At 44.1% G+C, this 22,217-nt stretch overlaps 1 protein-coding gene and 1 long non-coding RNA gene across 4 annotated transcripts in view; one reads left to right on the top strand and one right to left on the bottom strand.

Annotated features, from left to right (window-relative positions):
• Nucleotides 1–256: 256 nt before the first annotated feature.
• LOC141129978 (uncharacterized) lies at nucleotides 257–4,360 on the bottom strand. Its single transcript, XR_012241931.1, has 2 exons — nucleotides 4,280–4,360; nucleotides 257–842 (listed from the first exon to the last, which is right to left on the bottom strand). It is a non-coding gene; the product is annotated as an uncharacterized lncRNA (long non-coding RNA).
• Nucleotides 4,361–4,476: 116 nt separating this feature from the next.
• The window catches only part of MAGI3 (membrane associated guanylate kinase, WW and PDZ domain containing 3), a 548,042-nt gene continuing 530,301 nt past the window's right edge, over nucleotides 4,477–22,217 (top strand). For 2 of the 3 annotated variants that reach the window (XM_073615714.1, XM_073615713.1), the window contains exon 1: nucleotides 4,484–5,716. In XM_073615714.1, coding sequence (XP_073471815.1) covers nucleotides 5,413–5,716 — 304 coding nt within the window. In that variant the 5' untranslated portion in view covers nucleotides 4,484–5,412. Of the gene's footprint in view, nucleotides 5,717–22,217 lie in introns of all 3 variants that reach the window. The other variant, XM_073615715.1, reaches the window with a different exon arrangement.

The following is a 22,217-nucleotide window of genomic DNA, read 5'->3' as shown; positions in this document are numbered from 1 at the left end:
AGTGTAGTGTCACCTATAGCAGTCCCAGTTCCTGTAAGCCAAGCCTACTGATATGTGGCTGTCCCCAGGAATGCCATGTTCACTGGCCAGGAAGTACAAGAGTGTGACAGAACCACTTGACACCCCGATTAGGTGCTTCCTTTTGCCAAACAGTACCTCCTGCCCCCCAAACCATTACAGTAGACCGAGAGCTAATTCCAGCCTGTTACCCAAAGCATTATACTGTCAGAAACCATTAATCAGAGCGAGACAGAAGTACAGTTAAATCACACTTGTTTAATAATCAAAGTAAATAGAAAAAACATATTCAAAACATAGCCAAAGTTCGGTAACCGGAACGGGTAGTCAGACAAGCCAGAAAGACAGGAATTTAGAGATCACCATAGTGTCAAGCAGGATCTGGGGACAGAAGGAAGGTCAGCCAAGCAAGTCTTTAACAAGAATGCAGGAGATAGTCTCGGTGATGTTGACCAAGGCGAAGGCAGAGATCATCTGGGCTGGACGGCTTAAGTAGGCAGGACCGGACGAGCAGGATATTATCAACAGGTGAGTCACTGTGGAGAGATAGGAGCTGGCAATTAGCCGACAGCTGAGCGGCCAGCTCAGAGGAAGGAGGGGCTGAGCCCAGCCCTGACATTACCCTCTCCGCAATGACCCCTCCTCCTTGGATGACCATCAGGCTTGAGGGGAAAACGTCTATGGAAATCACGGAGGAGGACAGGGGCATGTACAGTAGTGAGAACAAGTATTTGATACACTGCCGATTTTGCAGGTTTTCCTACTTACAAAGCATGTAGAGGTCTGTAATTTTTATCATAGGTACTCTTCAACTGTGACAGAATCTAAAACCAAAATCCAGAAAATCACATTGTATGATTTTTAAGTAAATAATTTGCATTTCATTGCATAACATAAGTATTTGATATATCAGAAAAGCTTAAGAGATTATCCACAATTTTACCAGGCAACTGTGACACTACACAGTCAGCTGACTCTAGCGCAGTAGTGTGTTGTTTTTTTTGTGATGCCAATCAGTGCCTGCTCATCAGTGCCACCTGTAACGAACCCCCGTACTCAAGAAGAGTTTGTCCACCGTATATGCTTCCTTTGTCCGGTACCAGCACGATCCAAGGTCCCCTAGCCCACCCAGTCTCCTGTTAAGACAGCAATGTAGGGTGGAAAATATAAGACTGTTTATTCAAACACAGGCAAAGAGATATACACTCAGAGGACCATCCCCCCTTCTTTGCATAATGACACAGGATTCAGTAACAAGAGACACAGGTGTATTCAAACTTCTCATCAGAAGACCGTCTTATCAGCAGGGAGGGCTGTTGGGATGAATTCCCCCCTCCCTCCACCCTGCCCCGGTCTACATGCTAGAAACACATATACATCCCATAATAGGTTGCTCCCAAGGCAGACAGAAACAATAGAACAATGGGATAAAGCCACACCTCAAACAATTTGGTAAAAATTTTAGAACAGTTTATGAGACCAAGCTCATACAATATTCCAGCAGTCGGAAAGGTGGAATTCATTAATCTTCATATATTTCTTGAGGGACATTGTTCAGAAATATTACTGTCCAAAGTGAAAGAGCCCCTTCATTCTTTCAACACAAACCACACATATAAGACCCTGGATAACAGGGGTAACACAAACATTTGAGTCTGGTGTGGTTATACGATGAGTTGAGATAAACAGACCTGACTGGTGTACTCGGTCACCCTGTGCCCCTAATAGACACAGATGACTTACACATAGGAGGGGCCGGGGGAGCTGGACAAGGAGTTTCCAGAGCTCTCTAAGGTAAGCTGGGTTCCACAAACCAATCCGCCCAAAGTGACTCCCGTCACACCGCCCATCAGTGCTGCATATTAGTGCACCCTCATCAGTGCCCATCAGTGAAGGACTTATTTACAAAATGATATAGCTGAAACTATCAACTTTCAAAAGTTTTGGTCTTTTTTTATTTATTTTGCAAAAAAAAGAAAAAAAAACAGCGGTGATTAACCACTTGCAGACCAGCCACTGTCATTATACTTGTGACAGGTCGGCTTGTTCCCGCGATTCACCGTAGCTGTATGTCGGTCCGTTTTAAAGCTATAACAGGAGCTGATGCACATGGCCGGCGGTCGCGATGTCCGCCAGCCAACCACGATCACTCCACAGAGATCCAGAACCAGGATCTATCAATGTAAACAAACAGATCCTTGTTCTGTCAAGGAAGTACAGATTGATCGTCTGTTCCTAGTGATTAGGAACAGCGATCTCTCTATACTCCCAGTCAGTCCCATCCCCCCACAGTTAGAAACACCTCCCTAGGCAACACATTTAACCCCTTGCTTACCACTAGTGTTAACCCCTTCCCTGCCAGTGTAATTTATACAGTAATCAGTGCATTTTTATAGCACTGATCGCTGTATAAATGTCACTGGTCCCAAAAAAGTGTCCGATCTGTCACATCGCAATGTCGCAGTCATGCTAAAAATCGCTGGTCACCGCCATTACTAGTAAAAAAATAATGATAAAAATGTGGATAAATCTATCCCCTATTTTGTAGACGCTATAACTTTTGTGCAAACCAATCAATATACACTTATTGCGATTTGTTTACCAAAAATATGTAGAAGAATACATATCGGCCTAAACTAATGAAGACATTTTTAATTTTTTTTTTTGGACAAAAAGTAAAAAATATTGCTTTATTTCCAAAATGTACGTTTTTTGGTTTTCTTATAGCACAAAAAATAAAAACCGCAGAGATGATCAAATACCACCAAAAGAAAGCTCTATTTGTGGGGAAAAAAGGACATCAATTTTATTTGGGTACAGCGTCACCCAACTGCACAGTTGTCAGTTAAAGTGACGCAGTGCCATACCTGGCCTGGTCATTAAGGGGGAAAATCTTCTGGTCCTTAAGTCTACCACCAAAAGAAAGCTCTGTCTGTCTCAAAAAAATGTATAAAAATGTCATATGGGTACAGCGTTGCACGACGGCTCAATTGTCATTCAAAGTGCAATAGCTCTGAAAGATGAAAATTGTCCCGGGCAGAAAGGGGTGAAAGTGCCCTGTGGGCAAGTGGTTAAGGGTCTTTTTCCTAACTACACCTAACTGTGGCTGCCCCCCCCCCCCCCCGATGTATGTACAAAGGTGAAGTCCTTGTGGGAAAAGTCCAATATTATTATACAGGATTTATATAGCGTCGACAGTTTACGCAGTGCTTTACAACAATACAGGAGGAATCAGAGGGCTCTGCTCGTTAGAGCTTACAATCTAGTAGGGAGGGTCAAGTTATACAAAAGTGTAATAACTGTGGGGGATGAGCTATTGGAGAAAATAGTGCAGTTGTTAGATGGAGGCAGGATAGGCTTCTCTGAAGAGGAAAGTTTTCAGGGATCGCCTAAAAGTGGATACATTTGGAGACAGTCTGACAGATTGAGGTAGGGAATTCCAGAGTATGGGCGAGGCTCGGGAGAAGTCCGGGGACGGATATGGGAGGAGGTGATGAGGGAGCTAGAGAGCAGGAGGTCTTGGGAGGAACAAAGAGGGTGATTAGGTTGGTATTTTGAGACTAGGTTAGTGATGTAGCTGGGGGCAGAGTTGTGGATGGCTTTGTAACTTATTGTTAGTATTTTGAATTTAATTTGTTGGGCGAGTGGTAGCCAATGGAGGGATTGGCAGAGAGGTGTAGCAGACACTGAGCAGTTTGTAAGGTGGATGAGTCTGGCAGCAGCATTCGTGATGGACTGAAGGGGGGATAGTCTATTTAAAGGGAATATGAGAAGAACTTGAGTAGAGATGTCCATGGTCATGTGTCCCGAAAAGTTGTCGCTCCTGAGGTGGAGCACAGGTCTCAGCAAGCTGCCCGCTTTCTCTTTTATATCGGGGGGGGGGGAGGCTGGACCCCAGAAAAAGCCTGAGAAGGTGATGAGGTAAGACATATTAACCTCTTCCTTCCCCCAGACCTGGGCAGCCATGTAACAATACAGCTGGAACCAAGGCCCATTCCCTAGTCTACTTGGGACCCCGTGAAGAAGCCAGTGCAGCCTGTTGAGGCGCCTCAGTCACTACACCGCCGACAAAAACCACAAAGCAAACACTCCTCGGACTTCTCCACGTAGGCGGAACCGGCTCCTTGACGTCACGCCAAAGGTTCCCACCCATCGGGAAAAAATAATAGGAATAGAGGGGCGTGGTTAGAACGCTAAACCTTGGAGACGGTAAGTGTGAGTCCCCGGCCCCGCCCCCCATCGTTTAACAATATCTCACTACCTGGCGACCTTGCACAGCCCCTGACGTCATTAAGGGAAGATGGGAAGTGTACGAGCGCCCGAGAAGTGGGCGTGTCGGGACAAAGAATGTGGGCGGGAGGAGGGGGCGCGGTTAGAACAAGAAAAACATAAACGTTCCAGGCGGCGGGGCGGGGCTAGCCGGGAGGAGGGTGTGGCTTGGCCGGTTGTGGGTTGCGCACTCTCCGTAGCTCGCAGTCTCTTGTTAGTCGCCGTAGAGGCACCATCCGGGCAGGAATTGCAGCGGGCGGTGGTAGGATCGCAGCAGAGCCGGGGATTCCGAGAGAATATCTACTTCTCCTCCGCTCCTCTGATATCCCAGGACTCCATGTGCTCGGGTCTAGAGCTGCTTCCTGGCACACTCCCCCCCCAATAACATCCCTGGCTAACTTCTCCTGTACAACTTTGCGGTGTGACAGCCGGGAGGACACCCCATGACTGTGCCATTCTATAGAACTGATTGTCAGCTCTTCGGACCAGCACGATCCCACTGACTTGTATGATTGGTGCATGACCAGCAGCCTGTCATCTGATCCCTATGGCTGGAATGTGGGAGATCCGTTGTATAAGTTCCTAGAGATGTGACAGTTGTGTCTTAGAAGGTGAAATGTGGTGTGTTGGTGGTGTGTTCATGCTGAGTACCCCCCTCCCTGGACCATCTATGGAGATGTGTGTATAGATTGCCTTGTTTACCTGCACATCTGTCCTAGGAGTAGTCCTCAGCTTTGGATGACCCATGTGTCATTCTCCATCAGATCCCTCCAATTGGGATGCATTGATTGGATTGGCGTTTTATCGCTGTCAGCGCAGACATTGATCGGTTACAGCTGGTTTGATCTCACGTCTTTCAGATCTTTTGCTTTTTGCTGCTACATTTGTATTGTGATTTGTTTACATGATCAAGATGTTGTGACAGCTGCCTGTCATAGATTACGCCTTATGTGTACCCAATCCGAGCGCTGTCACTGATTGGAGCATTCCTCTCATTGAGTCACTTTTTTTGGATATTTGATTTGTCATTGGCTGGAAGTTTTTTTTTTTTCTTTTTTTTTTAATAGTCGGTGTCCCTGTTCTGTCGTTGGGAGGCTCAGTCCTGGTTTTCCCGTATGAGGCACCATGTCCAAGACCCTGAAAAAGAAGAAGCACTGGCTGAGTAAAGTGCAGGAATGCGGCTTGTCTGGATTGGGGGGCGACCCCAGCGTGCTTCTGGAGATCCGCGGGGGCGCTGAACACGGAGAGTTCCCTTATTTGGGCCGCCTACGGGAGGATGCGGCCAGCTACATCGCCGGCAAGGTGCCCAACCAAGGAGATGTACTGTTGGAGGTGAATGGCACGCCGGTCAGCGGACTTACGCATCGAGATACGCTGGCCGTGATCAGACACTTCAGGGAGCCCATCCGTCTAAAGACCGTCAAGCCTGGTAAGCGCGTTTTTACAACTCGTTCTGCCTTAGACAACGCTGGGGTATAAAGTACTGTATATGTGTTGGCGTTTCGTTAGCATATTTTTCTTTTATTAAAACAGATGTTGCGTCAAAATGCGAGGGCTACTGATATTGCTGGCCCCCCACTCGCTTAATAAAAAACGCAGTAAAACTAGGAAAGAATAAAACCTGTAGGGCTCATTCACACTATTGCACTGTGACAATGCATGCGTTGGCGCCATGCCACTGGGTGTTTGTTGCGGTGTGCTGCCAAAGATGTACCGCACAGCTTTTCCGTTTTCCATTTAAATGAATCAGCTGCCTTAATGCAACATAATAAAATGCGTGTTCTATCGCACTTTTGCTACCAGAGTGTTGTTTTTTTGTTTTTCGTTTTTTTGCATACATGTTTGAATGAACATTTTAGGCCTGAAGATCACAGACCCCCCCCCCCCCCCTCCCAAAAATTTAAAATATTATGATGGGAATTTACTAAGAGTGGAGGAGACAGTATTTGGATAAGCTGTGCATAGCCACCAATCAGCTTCTAGCTTCCCTTTTCAACGCTTAAGGGCTTATTTACACTAGCATTGCGCTTTATAGAGCGATCCACTGTGGGTCACTTTTTAAAGGGTGTTTGACAGGAGGTGATGTGGCATTATGCTGCCTCCTCATTGCCTGTATTAGGCTGGATTCACACTAGTGCGAATTGGATGTGTATTTCCGCCACATCCAATTCGCACAGCAGGAGATTGTGACCAGCTCTCTATGGAGCCAGTTCACGTATCTCCGCAGCGGCTCCGGTGCGAATTGCACAGGGGCCCTGTGCGTCTTTTGGTGCATTTCAGGTTTGAATTCAGCCAAAAAGTCGGACTGAAATCAGACGTAAAACGGTGAACGGGGACGCACCCGACTCCTGCTGTGAACTGCTCCGTTCTTCAGTGTAAACCCAGCCTTAAACTTCGAAGCCCTCATTCACATTGACTACGGCTTTGAAATTGTGTGACTTCACCACAAAGTCGGTATTGCATTGATTTGAGCAGTGCGAGTGCTGACAATAGGGCGTGACTTGTCATGAGATTTGACCTGTCACTCCAATGTAAACGAGGGCTGAAAGCCCATGACACTCTGCCACAACCACGTGCAAGGAAGTTGCGATGGGGCAACGGTATGTGTGTACCTCCATACAACTGCCTTTTCAGCTTAGGCTCCATTCGCATCTGGGCGTAGCAGAAATGCAGGTCTCTGCCTGCATTTCCGCAAATGTGCGAAAAATGCGCAATGCGCTTACAGTAACATCCTTTCTTAATGGCACCCCAAAAACGCAGGTAGCAGTCACGCATGTTCTGCACGATAAAACGCGCGCAGCTCAATGCAAAATTTGGTACATGAGCTTCTTTGGCGTGGTTTTGGAGTGGAGGGAGGACCATTCAAAAGAATGGTGCCACTCCAAAAACATGTTTAAAAAAAAAATGCATCACTCTAATGTGAACAAGGCCTCGGGGAATGGGTAGTAAAAACACAGCTCAGTCTGTGTGTTTTTACTGCCCTTCAACTACAAGTGTACAACAGATTGGTAAGTCTGGACATCTGCTTTATATATTTTCTGCTGTGTATATTTTCTATAAGCAGGGACCCTGAAGAATAAAATAGTGGTAGTTGCAATTTTTTTTTCTATGTCATCTATAGTGCAACTGTTTATCAAACCCACATTTCGCTAAAACCAAAAAATACTGCAGATAATTTTAGTGCTCACAAACACAACATATTACAATTTTTTGGGGGGGAAATATAAAGATGAGGTTACGTTGAGTAAATACATACCAAATATGTCAAGAATTTAAATTGCATGAAATGGCAAAGAACTACAGTACACAAGATTGTTCTCAGGCAATGCAAACATGGTTGTAAACTTCAGACATGAAATATGGACACATCATATCCCTCTATAATGTGTACTTGTCTCAGTCCAGAGCAAGCAGTAAGTGCATCTCTGTCTGCTGCTTCTATCTTCTGTTATCAGCATGAGTCCCTTCTAACAAGGGGACCTCTAGCTGATTGACAGACTCAGCTCTGTTCCTATGTCCCATGTGAAGGAGTGGGGTGTCTTTTCCATCCAATCAGCTTTCACTGAGCTATGCAGAGTGTAACTTCAGCTCCCCGCTCCCTGCTTTTCAATGTTGAGAGATTTTGTGTAAATTCTGCACTTTGAATGAATGTAGAGGTGAGTAAACTGCAGGTAAATGGGTACAACTTATGTTGAAGGATTTGTTTCATCACTGGATAAGGGTTTGCAACCACTTTGACACCTTTTTAACGCTGGCAGCAGCCTTTGCTGCCCATCTGATGAAATAATCTGCAGTGGATTGCTTTTCACAGGGCGGTTGACTGGTGGCTGCCTGTTTTTAACCTTGAAAAGCCTACAACACTGTATTACAACCACATGGTGGGTTGCCTTCAGTGGTGGTACTGCCCGCCAAACACTACAGAAGGTATATGTTTTTTTCGCAGGCATCACAACCACAGCATGTGTACAGCCCTGTCTGACTGCTGTGTTTAGGTTAAGGCAGTCAAACTGCAGCTCAGTTGTCTATTAGTACCACCCCTGGCCACATGCGTGATCAAGCCCTAAAAGCCTTTACAGCTTATCTCATTAGAGTTGGCAGTGAATGATGTCCCTAGAATTATTACTCTCACTCTGGTATGCACAGTGATACCTAATATCATCGTTTTCATAGAAAGCCTACAGAGAAGAGTAAACTAACAATGCTATAGCAACAAGGAGTTGGTTCACATGTCAGTGCAGCTGCCAACATATGTCAGTGATTGCAAATTGTTAAAAAAATGGTAAAAAATATAAATAAACTAACCCTGGTTTCTGGCCTCATTCTGTAGGTGACGTTAGTGGGTCACATTGCAGGATCTTGGGAAAGCTGTCAATCTCAAGTCTCTTGTGCAGGAGTGCACTCTGGCAGGATTTGCTATCTTCAGCTTCCCCCGAGAAGGCCTGGTGACGTCACCTTCGCCTAGGCAAGTGCACCAGAAGCTGAGGTATAAGGTGTGCACAAGCTACATTCTTCTTCAAATGCTTGATTTTTTTTTTTTTTTTTTTAAGTTTTCACCATGGCGTGCTTGATCTAGTACGTGCTAGTTATTTCATATGACAGGTATACGTTTCTTATAGTCAAAAGTTTTTTTTCCCTTCACAGCAGTTTTGTACAATTCTGCCTGTAATAATACAGGTATTGTAAAATGTGATTAACTAAACAAGGCAAAGATCAGAGGGCAACGTCCTATAGCAGTAAATCAGATTTCATCATTTACTGCTCTAACTACAGTGTACAGAGATCCAACCATCGCTCATGAGTGACGCATTGCCATCGCTGATTAGCCTGCCTTTGTGAAATCAGCCCATGGATGAAATTCCAGTTTGAAACCTATGGTGTGTGTGTATATGTATATACACTGGAATGCTCTGACTTCCTCCCACACTCCAAAAACATGCTGGGAGGTTAATCGGCTCCGGTCTGAATTGGCCCTCGAATGTGGCTGTGTACATGTGTTATCATATTCTGCATGCTGGTCTCCAGTTGAGCAATTAGGGTAGGTTGAGGAAAGACCTGGCGAACCTACCTTGTAAAATATTCACAGAGAAACGTCTATTGAAAAGTGTATCAGACATGGTGCCCAGGGAGCTGGCCTGTAGAATTTCCGAGAGGTGGATGGTATTGAACGGATATATTCCAACACTGCAATAACCTAGGCCTAGTGTTTAATGTATTGCATAGCTGAAGTTACTGATATATATTTATTTATTACAGGTACTTGTATAACACTGTCAATTTATGCAGTGCTTTACATCTATATTGTACATTCATATCATCGTGAGAAGCAATTGGGAGCTTTTTGTGAGCTGCGAGTCAGGCCTTCTCGTCCAACATCAATGCCTGACCTCACAAATGTGCTTCTGAAAGAATGGTCAAACATTCCCATGGACACACTCCTAAACCTAGTGGACAGCCTTCCCAGGAGAGTTAAAGCTTAGCTATCAAGTTGAGGTCAGGCCAGTCAAGTTCTTCCACCCCAAACTCGCTCATCTGTGTCTTTATGCACCTTGCTTTGTGCACTGTGCCAAATCATTTAGTGATGGGGGATTATAGTGTGGGATTGTTTTTCAGGGGTTGAGCTTGGCCCCTTAGTTCCAGTGACGTCACCTTCGCCTTAGGAAGATTATGGTGTGGGGTCGTTTTTCAGGGGTTGAGCTTGGCCCCTTTGTTCCAGTGACGTCACCTTCGCATTAGGGGGATTATGGTGTGGGGTCGTTTTTCCAGGGGTTGTTCTTGGCCCCTTAGTTCCAGTGAAGGGAACACTTAAGGCGTCAGCATACCAAGACATTTTGGACAATTTCATCCTCCCAACTTTGTGGGAACAGTTTGGGGATGGCCCCTTCCTGTTACAACATGACTGCGCATCAGTGCACAAACAAGGTCCATAAAGACATGGATAAGCGAGTTTGGGCTGGAGGAACTTGACTGGCCTGCGCAGAGTCCTGACCTCAGCCCAATAGAACACCTTTGGAATAAATTAGAGTGGAGACTACGAGCCAGGCCTTCTCGTCCAACATGAGTGCCTGACCTCACAAATGCGCTTCTGGAAGAATGGTCAAACACACTGTCAGACACACTCCTAAACCTTGTGGACAGCCTTCCCAGAAGAGTTGAAGCTGGTATAGCTGCAAAGGGTGGGCCAACTCAATATTGAACCCTACGAACTAAGACTGGGATGCCATTAAAGTTCATGTGCGTGTACAGAGATCATTGGCCAGGACTTGCGCGCCAAAAACTCGGAAGCAGGCAGCGGCGTACATGTATGTTGATTTGCCTGCTCAGGCCGCCCATCCACAGTACATTGCAGGTGGGCGGTCCGCAAGTAGTTCAAGTGGTAAGCCTTCTGCCTGGCAGTAGGGTTGTTGGTTTAAACCCCAATGCACAGGTGTAATTGTAGCCTAAATTTGGATGGAATTAGTCCTTAGGACCTGCTTAGACCATTATTGCGGTGGTAGTGCACTGGGCAGTTTTGCTCGGCACAATCCCACTGCAAAACAAGGCAAAAAGATCTGCAAGCTCTTAAGATCGGGCCTATTCTCACCTCTCCATTGCAGTGGTGTGTGCTGAATAAAGGTACGGCATGCCTCTAATGTAATGAAATGTCACTTTAAGTTTAAGTTTACTTTAAAAAAAAAAAAAAAATAGCAAGCCGTGCAATGCACGGGGATCAGTGCAAAGGCATCGCTGTCATCCTACCGCATTCTGTAAGCAAATAGGCCCTGAAAGACAAAAAGGGTTAAGCGATACCATTTACAGTGCCATAGGATATCGCTGGATGCCTCTGTTCTCAGAACACCATATATCTATCAGCTCCCCTTACCTTACCGTAGCGGCAGCTTGTGAACCTCCGTGGCCCCTAGATCGAATTGGGGCCAAAAGTTCACTTCAGAAATGAATTTACCTTGGAACAGCTGCAGCAGATAATGGCATGAAAATTGTGGAGATTGAGCTGGATGTGATATCTCTGCTCCTGTGTTGATCAGCAGCTCAGTACTCATGTCTGTCAAATGTTATATTCATAGATGGGAGTTATTAGTACTTTACTATTTCACAATCTGCGTTGTTTATTTTGTACCATATGAAGCAGAGACTTTAAGTGCTTGTTCTTTGGAAGAGATTCATTGCTGGTGGGATGTGATATTATTAGCGTTGCCTGTATGAAGTAGATTTTTTTTTTTTTTTTAATTCTGTCTTACATTGAAAATAATTGTTTTCTATGACTATAGGAGACAATGGGGTTGATCGACTGTGCACTTGCTCCAGAGCTTAGTAAATGAGCGGGTACTCTGCTGACTTTCATCATCCAATCATGTGCAAGCAAAAATGCTGTTGTGTGTCTTTTTTTTTTTTTTTCCATGCATTCTATTTTTATTTTATTTATTTATTTAAAGGGGTTTTAAAGGTAAAAATGTTTTCACCTTAATGCATTCTATGCATTAAGGTGAAAAAACTTTTGACAGTACCACCGCCCCCAGGCCCCCCGTTTTACTTACCTGACGCCTCGAATCTTCGCTGCTCGTCCTCGTCATCTTCATTGCAGCTCAGCCTGGTCGCTGATTGGCTGCAGTGGATGGATTGAAAGCAACGCAGCCATTGGCTCGCGCTGCTGTCAATCACATCCGATGACGCGGCGCGCCGGGGGGCGGGGCCGAGTGATACAGCGAGCGGCTATAGCCGCCGGCTGTATCACGGGAGCGCGCCCGCAAGCACTCACCACCGTGCGAGGGAGCTCGCATTAAGGTGGTAAATGCTTGCGGGGAGGAGCTGAAACAGCCGCCGAGGGACCCCAGAAGACCAGGTTCGGGGCCACTCTGTGCAGAACGAGCTGCACAGTGAAGGTAAGTATAACATGTTTGTTATTTAAAAAAAAAAAAAAAAATTAACTTTACAACCCCTTTAAGGTACTTATATAGCGCCGTCAATTTACATATACATTGTACATTCACATCAGTCCCTAACCCTCAAGGAGCTTACAATCTAAGGTCCCTAACTCACATTCATACATACTAGGGACAATTTAGATCCAATTAGCCTATCAGCATGTCTTTGGAGTGTGGGAGGAAACCGGAGTACCCGGAGGAAACCCACGCAGACACAGGGAGAACATGCAAACTCCAGGCAGGTAGTGTCGTGGTTGGGATGTGATTGGGTATTCTTTGGAAAGTGAAACCTTAGGGGATTGACCTGGCAAGATATCCTCTATAGTTACCTGGCCCTGTTGAGGGTTGAGTAAAGTTTTAGAGCAAACTGAGTTGTTCTGCACGTGGCTATGTGCGCCAGTTGGCCGGGGTACGCCCCAATGGCCCTGTTTTGTACCTCCTACAGCAAAACTTGTCAATAAAGAGGATTTAAAAAAAAAAAAAAAAAGTGTATACAGTACATTTGGTGCGATCTAGTGCGATTTCATCCAATTCAAAGAAACACTGAGGGCTTTCCTGTGCATCTCCTGTTGTGAACTTGCACCAGTGGTCAGTAAAGTGCTTCCATAAACATAGTCACAAAATGTTGCTTCAATTCCCCTAGGATAAATTTGCACATGTGCATTGGTTTAAATGCTTACAGGTATAAATTACTGAACACTGGTGCAATTTTTCTATTTTGATTTTACAGATCTTTGCACAGCACACTTTAACTCATATAAAAGCAGCTGTGTACATGGGCCCATAGCATACAGAAATCCTACCTTCATATCTATTAACCACTTGACAACTGGGCACTTAAACCCCCTTCCTAACCAGACCAATTTTCAGCTTTTGGTGCTCTCACATTTTGAATGACAATTACTCAGTCATGCAACACTGTATCTATATGAAATTTTTGTCCTTTTTTTCACACAAATGGAGCTTTCTTTTGGTGGTATTTAATCACCGCTGGGTTCTTTATTTTTTGCGCCGTAAAAGAAAAAAGACCGAAAAATCTGTAAAAAAAATACATTTTTCTTCATTTCTGTTATAATATTTTGAAAATTAGTAATTTTTCTTCATATATTTTGGCCAAAATTTATACCGCTACATATCTTTGGTAAAATTAACCCAAATCGGTGGATATTATTTGGTCTTTGTGAAAGTTATAGAGTCCAAAAGCTATGGTGCGAACATCTGAAAATTGATCACACCTGAAGTACTGACGGCCTATCTAATTTCTTGAGACCCTAACATGCCAGAAAAGTACAAATACCCCCCAAATGACCCCTTTTTGGAAAGAAGACATTCCAAGGTATTTAGAAAGATGCATGGTGAGTTTTTTGAAGTTGTCATTTTTTCCCACAATTCTTTGCAAAATCAAGGTTTTTTTTTTTTACTTTTTTTTTTTCCCACAAAATTGTCATATTAACAGGTTATTTCTCACACACAGCCTATGCATACCACAAATTACACCCCAAAACACATTCTGCTATTACTCCTGAGTATGGCGATACCACATGTGTGAGACTTATACACAGCGTGGCCACATACAGAGGCCCAACATGCAGGGGAGCACCTTCAGGCGTTCTGGAGCACCCAGGCCAATTCTGACATTTCTCTCCTACATGTAAAAATCATCATTTATTAGCTAGAAAATTACATAGAACCCCAAAACATTATATATGTTTTTTAGCAAAGACCCTAGAGAATACAATGGCGGTCGTTGCAACTTTTTATCTCGCACGGTATTTGCGCAGCAATTTTTTTAACGCGTTTTTTTTGGAAAAAAAACTGTTTTGTGCTTTACAAAAACCAAAACAGTAAAGTTAGCCTAATGTTTTTGCATAATGTGAAAGATGAAGTTACGCCGAGTAAATAGATACCCAACATGTCACCTTTCAAAATTGCACGCGCTTGTGGAATGGCGCCAAACTTTGCTACTCAAAAATCCCCATAGGCGACGCTTTAAAATTTTTTACTGGTTACATGTTTTGAGTTACAGAGGAGGTCTAGGGCCAAAATTATTGCTCTCGCTCTACCGATCGCAGCGATACCTCACATGTGTGGTTTGAACACCGTTTTCATATGTGGGCGGGGCTTCTGCATGCGAGCACACAGGGACAGGGGCGCTTTAAAAAAATTTTTTTTTTTTTTTATTGTTTATTTTACTTTATTTATTTTAGTTTGATGCTTTTTTCCAAAAAAAAAAATTTTGGACCACTTTTATTCCTATTACAAGGAATATAAACATCCTTGTAATAGGAATATGGCATGACAGGTCCTCTTTACAGTGAGATATGGGGTCAATAAGACCCCACATCTCACCTCTAGGCTGGGAAGCCTGAAATAAAAAAAAAAAAAAAAAAAAAAACGATCCTGACTTCGATCGTAGCGGTAAGTCGGTAGAAGCGCGGGAGGGGGGGACATCCCCTCTCACCTCCCGTAAGAACGATCAAGCAGTGGAACAGCTGCTATGATCGTTCTCATGGTGTAGGGAATCGCCGGCTGAAAAAGCTGATATCTGAATGATGCCTGTAGCTGCAACCATCATTCAGATATCCCCGCACAAAGTCAAGGACGTTGTATGACGGCCGGCGGGCAGGAAGTGGTTAAAACGCTTTTTTTTTTTTTTTTTTAACACAAAGTTGTCCATTTATACAATATTTCTACCACATAACATGTACATACCAAAAACGACACCCCAAAATAGATTCTCCTGCTCCTCCTGAGTACGGCGATACCACATGTGTGAGACTTCCACAGCCTGGCCACATACAGAGGCCGACTACTTCCGAGCATGGCTCAGCATGGCGGGGTATTGCGGGGTATTGCAGAGTATGGAGGGGTATGGCGGGGGCATGGCGGGGGCATGGCAGAGTATGGCGGGGGCATGGCAGAGTATGGCGGGGGCATGGCAGAGTATTGTGGGGGGCATTGCAGAGTATTGTGGGGGGCATTGCAGAGTATTGTGGGGGCATTGCAGAGTATTGCACAGCATTGCAGAGTATTGTGGGGGCATTGCAGAGTATTGTGGGGGCATTGCAGAGTATTGTGGGGGCATTGCAGAGTATTGCACAGCATTGCAGAGTATTGCACAGCATTGCAGAGTATTGCACAGCATTGCAGAGTATTGTGGGGGCATTGCAGAGTATTGCACAGCATTGCAGAGTATTGTGGGGGCATTGCAGAGTATTGTGGGGGCATTGCAGAGTATTGTGGGGGCATTGCAGAGTATTGTGGGGCATTGCAGAGTATTGTGGGGCATTGCAGAGTATTGTGGGGCATTGCAGAGTATTGTGGGGGCATTGCAGAGTATTGCACAGCATTGCAGAGTATTGTGGGGGCATTGCAGAGTTTTGCACAGCATTGCAGAGTATTGCGGGGGCATTGCAGAGTATTGCGGGGGCATTGCAGAGTATTGCGGGGGCATTGCAGAGTATTGCGGGGGCATTGCAGAGTATTGCGGGGGCATTGCAGAGTATTGCGGGGGCATTGCAGAGTATTGCGGGGGCATTGCAGAGTATTGCGGGGGCATTGCAGAGTATTGCACAGCATTGCGGAGTATGGTGGGGGTATTGCAGAGTATTGCACAGCATTGCATAGTAGTAGGGATGGCTGAGCATGGATGGATGGATGTCTGGATGTCTCTGTGCAGCGCTGTGGGCACTACACATACAGCCCACAGCGCTGCAGACATCCATCCATCTCCCTCTCCTCCACAGTGTACCGATCGGTACACAGGAGGGGAGGAGAGGAACCGGCATCATCAGATGACGCCGGTCTGTTTACATGTGATCGCGCCGTCATTTGACGGCGCGATCACATGGTAAACGGCCGCGATCAGCGGCCATTTACCGGGATCCGTGATGCGCCGGGTCCTCTGGACCTGGCGGTCACGGATGTGTTCGGGGGCGCGCCCCAGGGGGCGCGCGAGAGGGGAATTCTGGGAGGACGTCATAGTACGTCCTCCCAGAGTTATCCAACCGCCCTGCAGCTGTCATTCGGCTATGGGCCGGTTGGTAAGTGGTTAAAACTCTGCGATTTATGGGTCTCAACTAGAGGTCGACCGATATATTGGCCGATATTTGGCTTTTTTTACTTTAATCGGCATCGGCCGATTGTGCTGATAAAAAAAGCTGATTATAACTTCAGCGGGACTTGCAAATGACTTCTGTAATAGAAGTCAATGCAAGTTTTCTGGAGTTATCTGTGGAGAGGATTCTCTCCTCCTCTGGGCAGCCTGCCAAGTCTGATAAGAAGATACATTGTGGTGTCCTTTTATGAAAGTGCGGTAAAATACCGCTTTTTAGTTCTCAGGCATTCTCAGAGGAGATCGCTCTCCTCTGAGTGCCTGTTTATGAAAGTGTGTAGATCGCTTCTCATGTTGAGTTGAGGAGCAATCTACAAACGCCGGGAACTCCTGAGAATGGCTCCTCTCACTGTAATCTCGTGTGATATAGCGGGATTACAGTATGAGGAACCATAAAATACAAAAGTTTAACACAAATCAGCACACATTATTCCCCAACATATTAATAAAATAATAAAGTTAAATTCCCCCTACACAATATACATTAACCTAATTATAAAAAAAACATTGTTTTTATCAATATTTAAAGATCATACATGTCCCTATTTAAATGTGAATGGTGTATAGTAAATGAATGTAATCCACATATGTAATGCAGCTATACACCATTCATATAAATGCAAAATACATTTATAATCATTAAAAAAATAATTTTAATAAAGTATACAAGTATAAATATTTATTAATAAATTAAAATAAAATATATTTCATAATTGATAAACATAAAAATTGATAAACTTGTGCAATGCGAGACCACTGCGAATCCACTGCGGGTTCCCGCATCGCAACGACTCGCATGTCAGTTCACACTGCCATATGCTGGGGAGTGTCAATACATTGTTAACGACACCCCCAGTTCAGCTTGCATATCGCACTGCGAACTGACAGTCCGGACATGAATCGGATCGCATATGTGTGAACACACATGCGATCCGATTCTGGTCCGAACAGAAAAAAGGGTCCTGTGCGTGTTTGCACCGAATGCGGTGCGATATCAGCCATACTACCTGTACAGCTGATATCGCAACGCACAGACATCGCATGTAATGTGAATGGCAGTGTGCTGCGAATTACATGCGATGCCTGTGCGATGTCCGGCATCGCACAAGTGTGAACTGGGCCTAAAAGTTAACACCCCCAAATCAGTTCGCATATCGCAGTGCGATCTGCAAACTCGGACAGTAATCGAATCGCATGGGTGTGAACACCCATGCGATCCGATTCTGCTGTGGACCAAAAAAAGGGTCCTGTAAGAGTTTGGTCCGAGTGCAATGCAAATTTAGCAATACTATCTGTATGGCTGAAATCGCATTGCACAGAGATCGGATGTGATTTTGCACTGCAGTGCGGTGCGAATCACATCCGATCTCTGACACCGCAGCAGTGGGAACTGGCCCTAAATCATATTGCATTTGCACCAAAATGGTACAGGACCCTTTATTTGGTCCGCACTGGAATCGGATCGCATGGGTGTGAACACCCATGCGATCCAATTCCTGCACCATTACATAGTTCGCACTGCGATCTGTGAAATAATCTGGGGGTGTCATTAACTTTACATTGACACCCGCAGTGGTGCGCAGATGTCAATGTAGGTGCGATGTGAAAACCCACTTAGGAATCACGCTGGTTCACGCATTGCACAAGTGTGAACCCAGCCAGAGACGTGAACATCTAAAAAAAAATATATACATATATATATAGATAGATAGAGATATAGATAGAGATATAGATAGAGATATAGATAGAGATATAGATAGAGATAGATAGAGAGATATATATATATATATATATATATATATATATATATATATCTCTATGTGTAAAAATATATATAATAGATGTATCTATATATAGATAAATAGATATTTATTGATATATATATATATATAATATACATAATACACACTATAAATTCCTATCCTGCTGGTTTTGGGGAGTGTACTTTCTCCAGAATATCAGCCAGTTTCAGGCTTCTCACTCTGATTCTCCACTTCTGAAATGGTGAATCAGAAAGTGAGAATTCTGTCACAGATCGCCAGCTGAGATCGCACCTTCATAAACTGGCCGTTTCTGTGAAGTCAGTTACAAATTCTCACTGTTCTGAGATAATCAGCTGAGAACATGTTCTCCACTGATTATCTCAGTTTCATAAACTGGTAATGAGCTGAGATCAGCGGTGAGACTTGGGATCGCTGCTGATCTCAGTTTCATAAAAGGACACCTGAATCTTTTCAAGTTCTTTTATCAATAGACTGAACTCTGTGTGTAGAAGTTCTCAGTTTAACCATTTAAAGACTCAATCTTTTCTGACACTTGTTGCTTACTAGTAAAAATCCTGTATTTTCTGCTAGAAAATCACTTGGAACCCCCAAACATTATATATATATATTTTTTTTAGCAGAGACCCTAGGGAATAAAATAGCGGTTGTTGCAATATTTTATGTCACAAGGTATTTGCGCAGCGGTCTTTCAAACGCAATTTAAAAAAAAAAAAATTAATGAAATAAAAAAAAAAAAAGCAGTAAAGTAAGCCCATTTTTTTTCGTCCAAAAGTTTTGATTACCTGTTTTTGTGTATTTAATATTTAAGATATAGTTTTTTTTTTTTTTATAATCTAAATTATACATACAAGTGAACTGATTGGAGGTTTGTTTTGTTTAATAAATGTTTAAATATAAAAAAATTTCTGTATCACTTATTACTTAAGGTTGCCTTCACACTGGAGCGGGCATGCGTTAACGGTAAAACACTGTTAGTTTTAGCGGCGCTTTACCGTCATTTTAGCGGCGCTATTCGGCTGCTAGCGGGGCGCTTATAACCCAGCTAGCGGCCGAGGAAGGGGTTAAATGCGCCCATGAAGCGCTGCTGCCGAAACGCTTTGCAGGTGCTTTGGCAGCGGTGCGCATTCATTTCAATGGGCAGGAGTGGTGTTATACATCGCTCCAAAGATACTGCTTGCAGGACTTTTTTTTAACATCCTGCCATCGCATCTCCTCAGTGTGAAAGCACACTGAGACTGCAAGGGAGCCGTTTTACAGGCACTTTACAGGCGCTATTTTTAGCCCAAAAGTGCCTGAAAAACACCCCAGTGTAAAAGGGGTCTAACTGTTAGATTTTATGAGATGAAGGAAAAAAAAAAAAAGAAAAAAAATCGGCCTAATATATCGGCCCAAAAAAATCGGCATCGTATATCGGCAATCGGCCACCGCGATTTCTAAATATCGGCATCGACCAGAGAAAAACCCATATCGGTCGACCTCTAGTCTCAACACAGCATTTTTACATGCACCCTTACCCCGTTCACACCGGTGCAGCTATGAAATTGCGTTTCTTCAGTGTGATTTCAAAGCTGTGCGGTTTGCACTGCTGATTTCATTGCAGCTTGCGACTTCATTTAACAGAAGTCTATGCAAGTTGCAATGAAATCGGTAAAAAGCAGTGCAGGAACCTTTTTCATAATTGCTGCGACATGAACGGTTCCATTGCCGACAATGGGATTTGACTTGTCATGCGATTTGGACCTGCCAGAAATGTTCTCACTTCCTGTCCTGCCAGCAACATTTTTACCAGATCAGATGTGAAGAAACTCTCCAACATCAACACAGACAGAAATAAAAAGGATATCTTTAGTATAGTATAGAAGAGTAGAACCCTTGTCAGATGTTTTTTTTTTTTTTAAGTTGAATTCCAGGAATCCAGCTACTTTGTAAAACCTGCAGGCATACAAGTAGTTAAAGTGATTGTAAATGATCACCGTGTCAAACAACCCATTCAGTTTAAAGCTGAAATGAAAGGCAAAACATTTGTGTATAGATATAAAAAAAAAAAATTATACATTTTTTTTTTTTTTTATTTGTTTTTAGAAGTGATCACATAATCTCTGTTCTCAGCTGCATAAGAGCTGAGGAGAAGCAGCAGCACACTGAGCTTCCGTTCCCAGTGAATGGCTGTGCAGGGGGGACTTGTCAGGACTAGTCTGATCATTGGTGGAGAGCAGGCTGAGTTCCCAGCATAGCTAGAGTACTGACCATGGTGTGCTCTCCTGCTTAGAGTGGTCAGTTGCTAATAGGAAAGCAGTGGGGCTGATAGGAACACCAGGAATTTCACACAAAGGAAGCAATATAAATAGAAAAGGATACTTTTCCATACAAGTACATGGTATAGCAGGCATATATCAGGAACATGAAAGGCTGGGGTAACAAAAACCTTAAAGAGGAAGTAAACCCTGATGGGTTTGATTCCTCTTTGTTTCCCTGCAAAGGTAAAGCATAATGGGTTACTATGCATTGCAAAGTAGCCCATTATGTGTCACTTACCTAACACAGGAGACTGCGATGTCACCGCTGTCCCCTCTGCTACGGAGCGTCCATCATCTTTCCAGGTATCGTGGCTCCAGCGCTGTGATTGGCCGGAGCCGCGATGACGTCACTCCCGCGCCCGCGCATGCGAGCCAGCTGGCATGCTCAGCGCGCCTGCGCACCACTGTCTACGGCGCATGCGCCATAGACAGTTGTGCCTGTCTTTTTGCAAATATCTCCTAAACCTACATGGCTTAGGAGATAGGTCAAAGTAGTCTGTAAGGGTTTACAACCACTTTAGGTCTGGCAAGGTGCCCACCACCTTGTACACATCTCTATTATTCACATCTGACAGGTTTATTGCACTCCAGGAAGATAGAGCTCACTGTGGTCTCTGTTCCTTCAAGAGCAGAGTTGTTGGAACTGCTATGCCCACCGCTCCCCTTCATCTGCCCATTCACAGAAGCCTTTGTATTATGTGAACTCTTTCATAAAATAGAAAGGCTTCTGTGAATAGGCAGCAGAGGGATGGGACAGATATAACTGCTCTGTGTGCTTCTTTCCTCCTACAGCCGGAGTGTGTCCTGGCTCAATAAACCTGTCACATATAAGTAATAGAGATAAGTTCTAGAGATGACATGCACCTAATTGGACTTAACTCATAGCATGCCTGCATTTTTTGCAAAGTTGCTAAATTCCTGGAATTCAGCTCTGTTTCCTTGTTGCAGATTTTTCCGTACTTCCTGTCTTCTGATTCTAATATTGTCTCACTGTATGTAAAGGTAGAAAACATTTTTTGACTTGATACGCACTTACCTTAAAATGCATAATTACCTTAAAATGCGTTAAATCTTTGGTTGGGTTGATTTGTGGATAGCTTGATGACTTTTTATCATCTTTTACAATACAAATTGGCGACCAACTGGAAAGAGTTCAGAGTGCTGGCTGCCTCAGTGAGCAGAGTGATCTGTTTGAGTTGGACCTTCTAATTAATCAGTATTTTAGGGCTCATTCACATCATATGCATTGAGTTTTGTGTGGGGGGGGGAGCCTTGTCCAACAGTCCCAACACATAGGCTAAAAGACAAATTGCTTTGTCTATCAGTTTAGTTCACACCACTGTGCTGCAAAAAGGTAGGATATATTTTCAGCACAGTGTGTTGCAACGCAGTACACCCAAGTCTCAACCCTCCATGGTGAAAAAAATATGAATAAAATGTCCCTCGGAATTGGAGATGAGCCTGGGCATCGTCTGAACTCGTCCAACAAAGGGGTGAGATGCTGGTGGCGTCAGTCCCCTTAGATGGACATATGTCCATATGTCCCTTGGGTGGACATGTGTCCATGGTGAAAAAAGATGAATAACTAGATGACGAAACGATAGAGGACCTTGAGGCTCTGATTTCGGAAGATGAGGTTGCCCGCACCATTGCATCTACCCCCATCTGGTAAAAGTCCGGGTCCTGATGGCTTCACTCCAAAATTTTATAAACAATTTGCTCCCCTCCTTACCCCCTTCTTAACAAAAGTATTTAACTCCATCTCTGAGCGATCAGTATTCCCGCCGCAAACACTAGAGGCACATATCACCCTTAT

The sequence above is a fragment of the Aquarana catesbeiana genome, linkage group LG02 (assembly GCF_042186555.1).
Source record: "Aquarana catesbeiana isolate 2022-GZ linkage group LG02, ASM4218655v1, whole genome shotgun sequence".
Taxonomy (NCBI): Eukaryota; Metazoa; Chordata; class Amphibia; order Anura; family Ranidae; genus Aquarana; species Aquarana catesbeiana.
The sequence above is the reverse complement of the archived record's forward strand: the minus strand, read 5'-3'. Positions and strand labels throughout refer to the sequence as shown.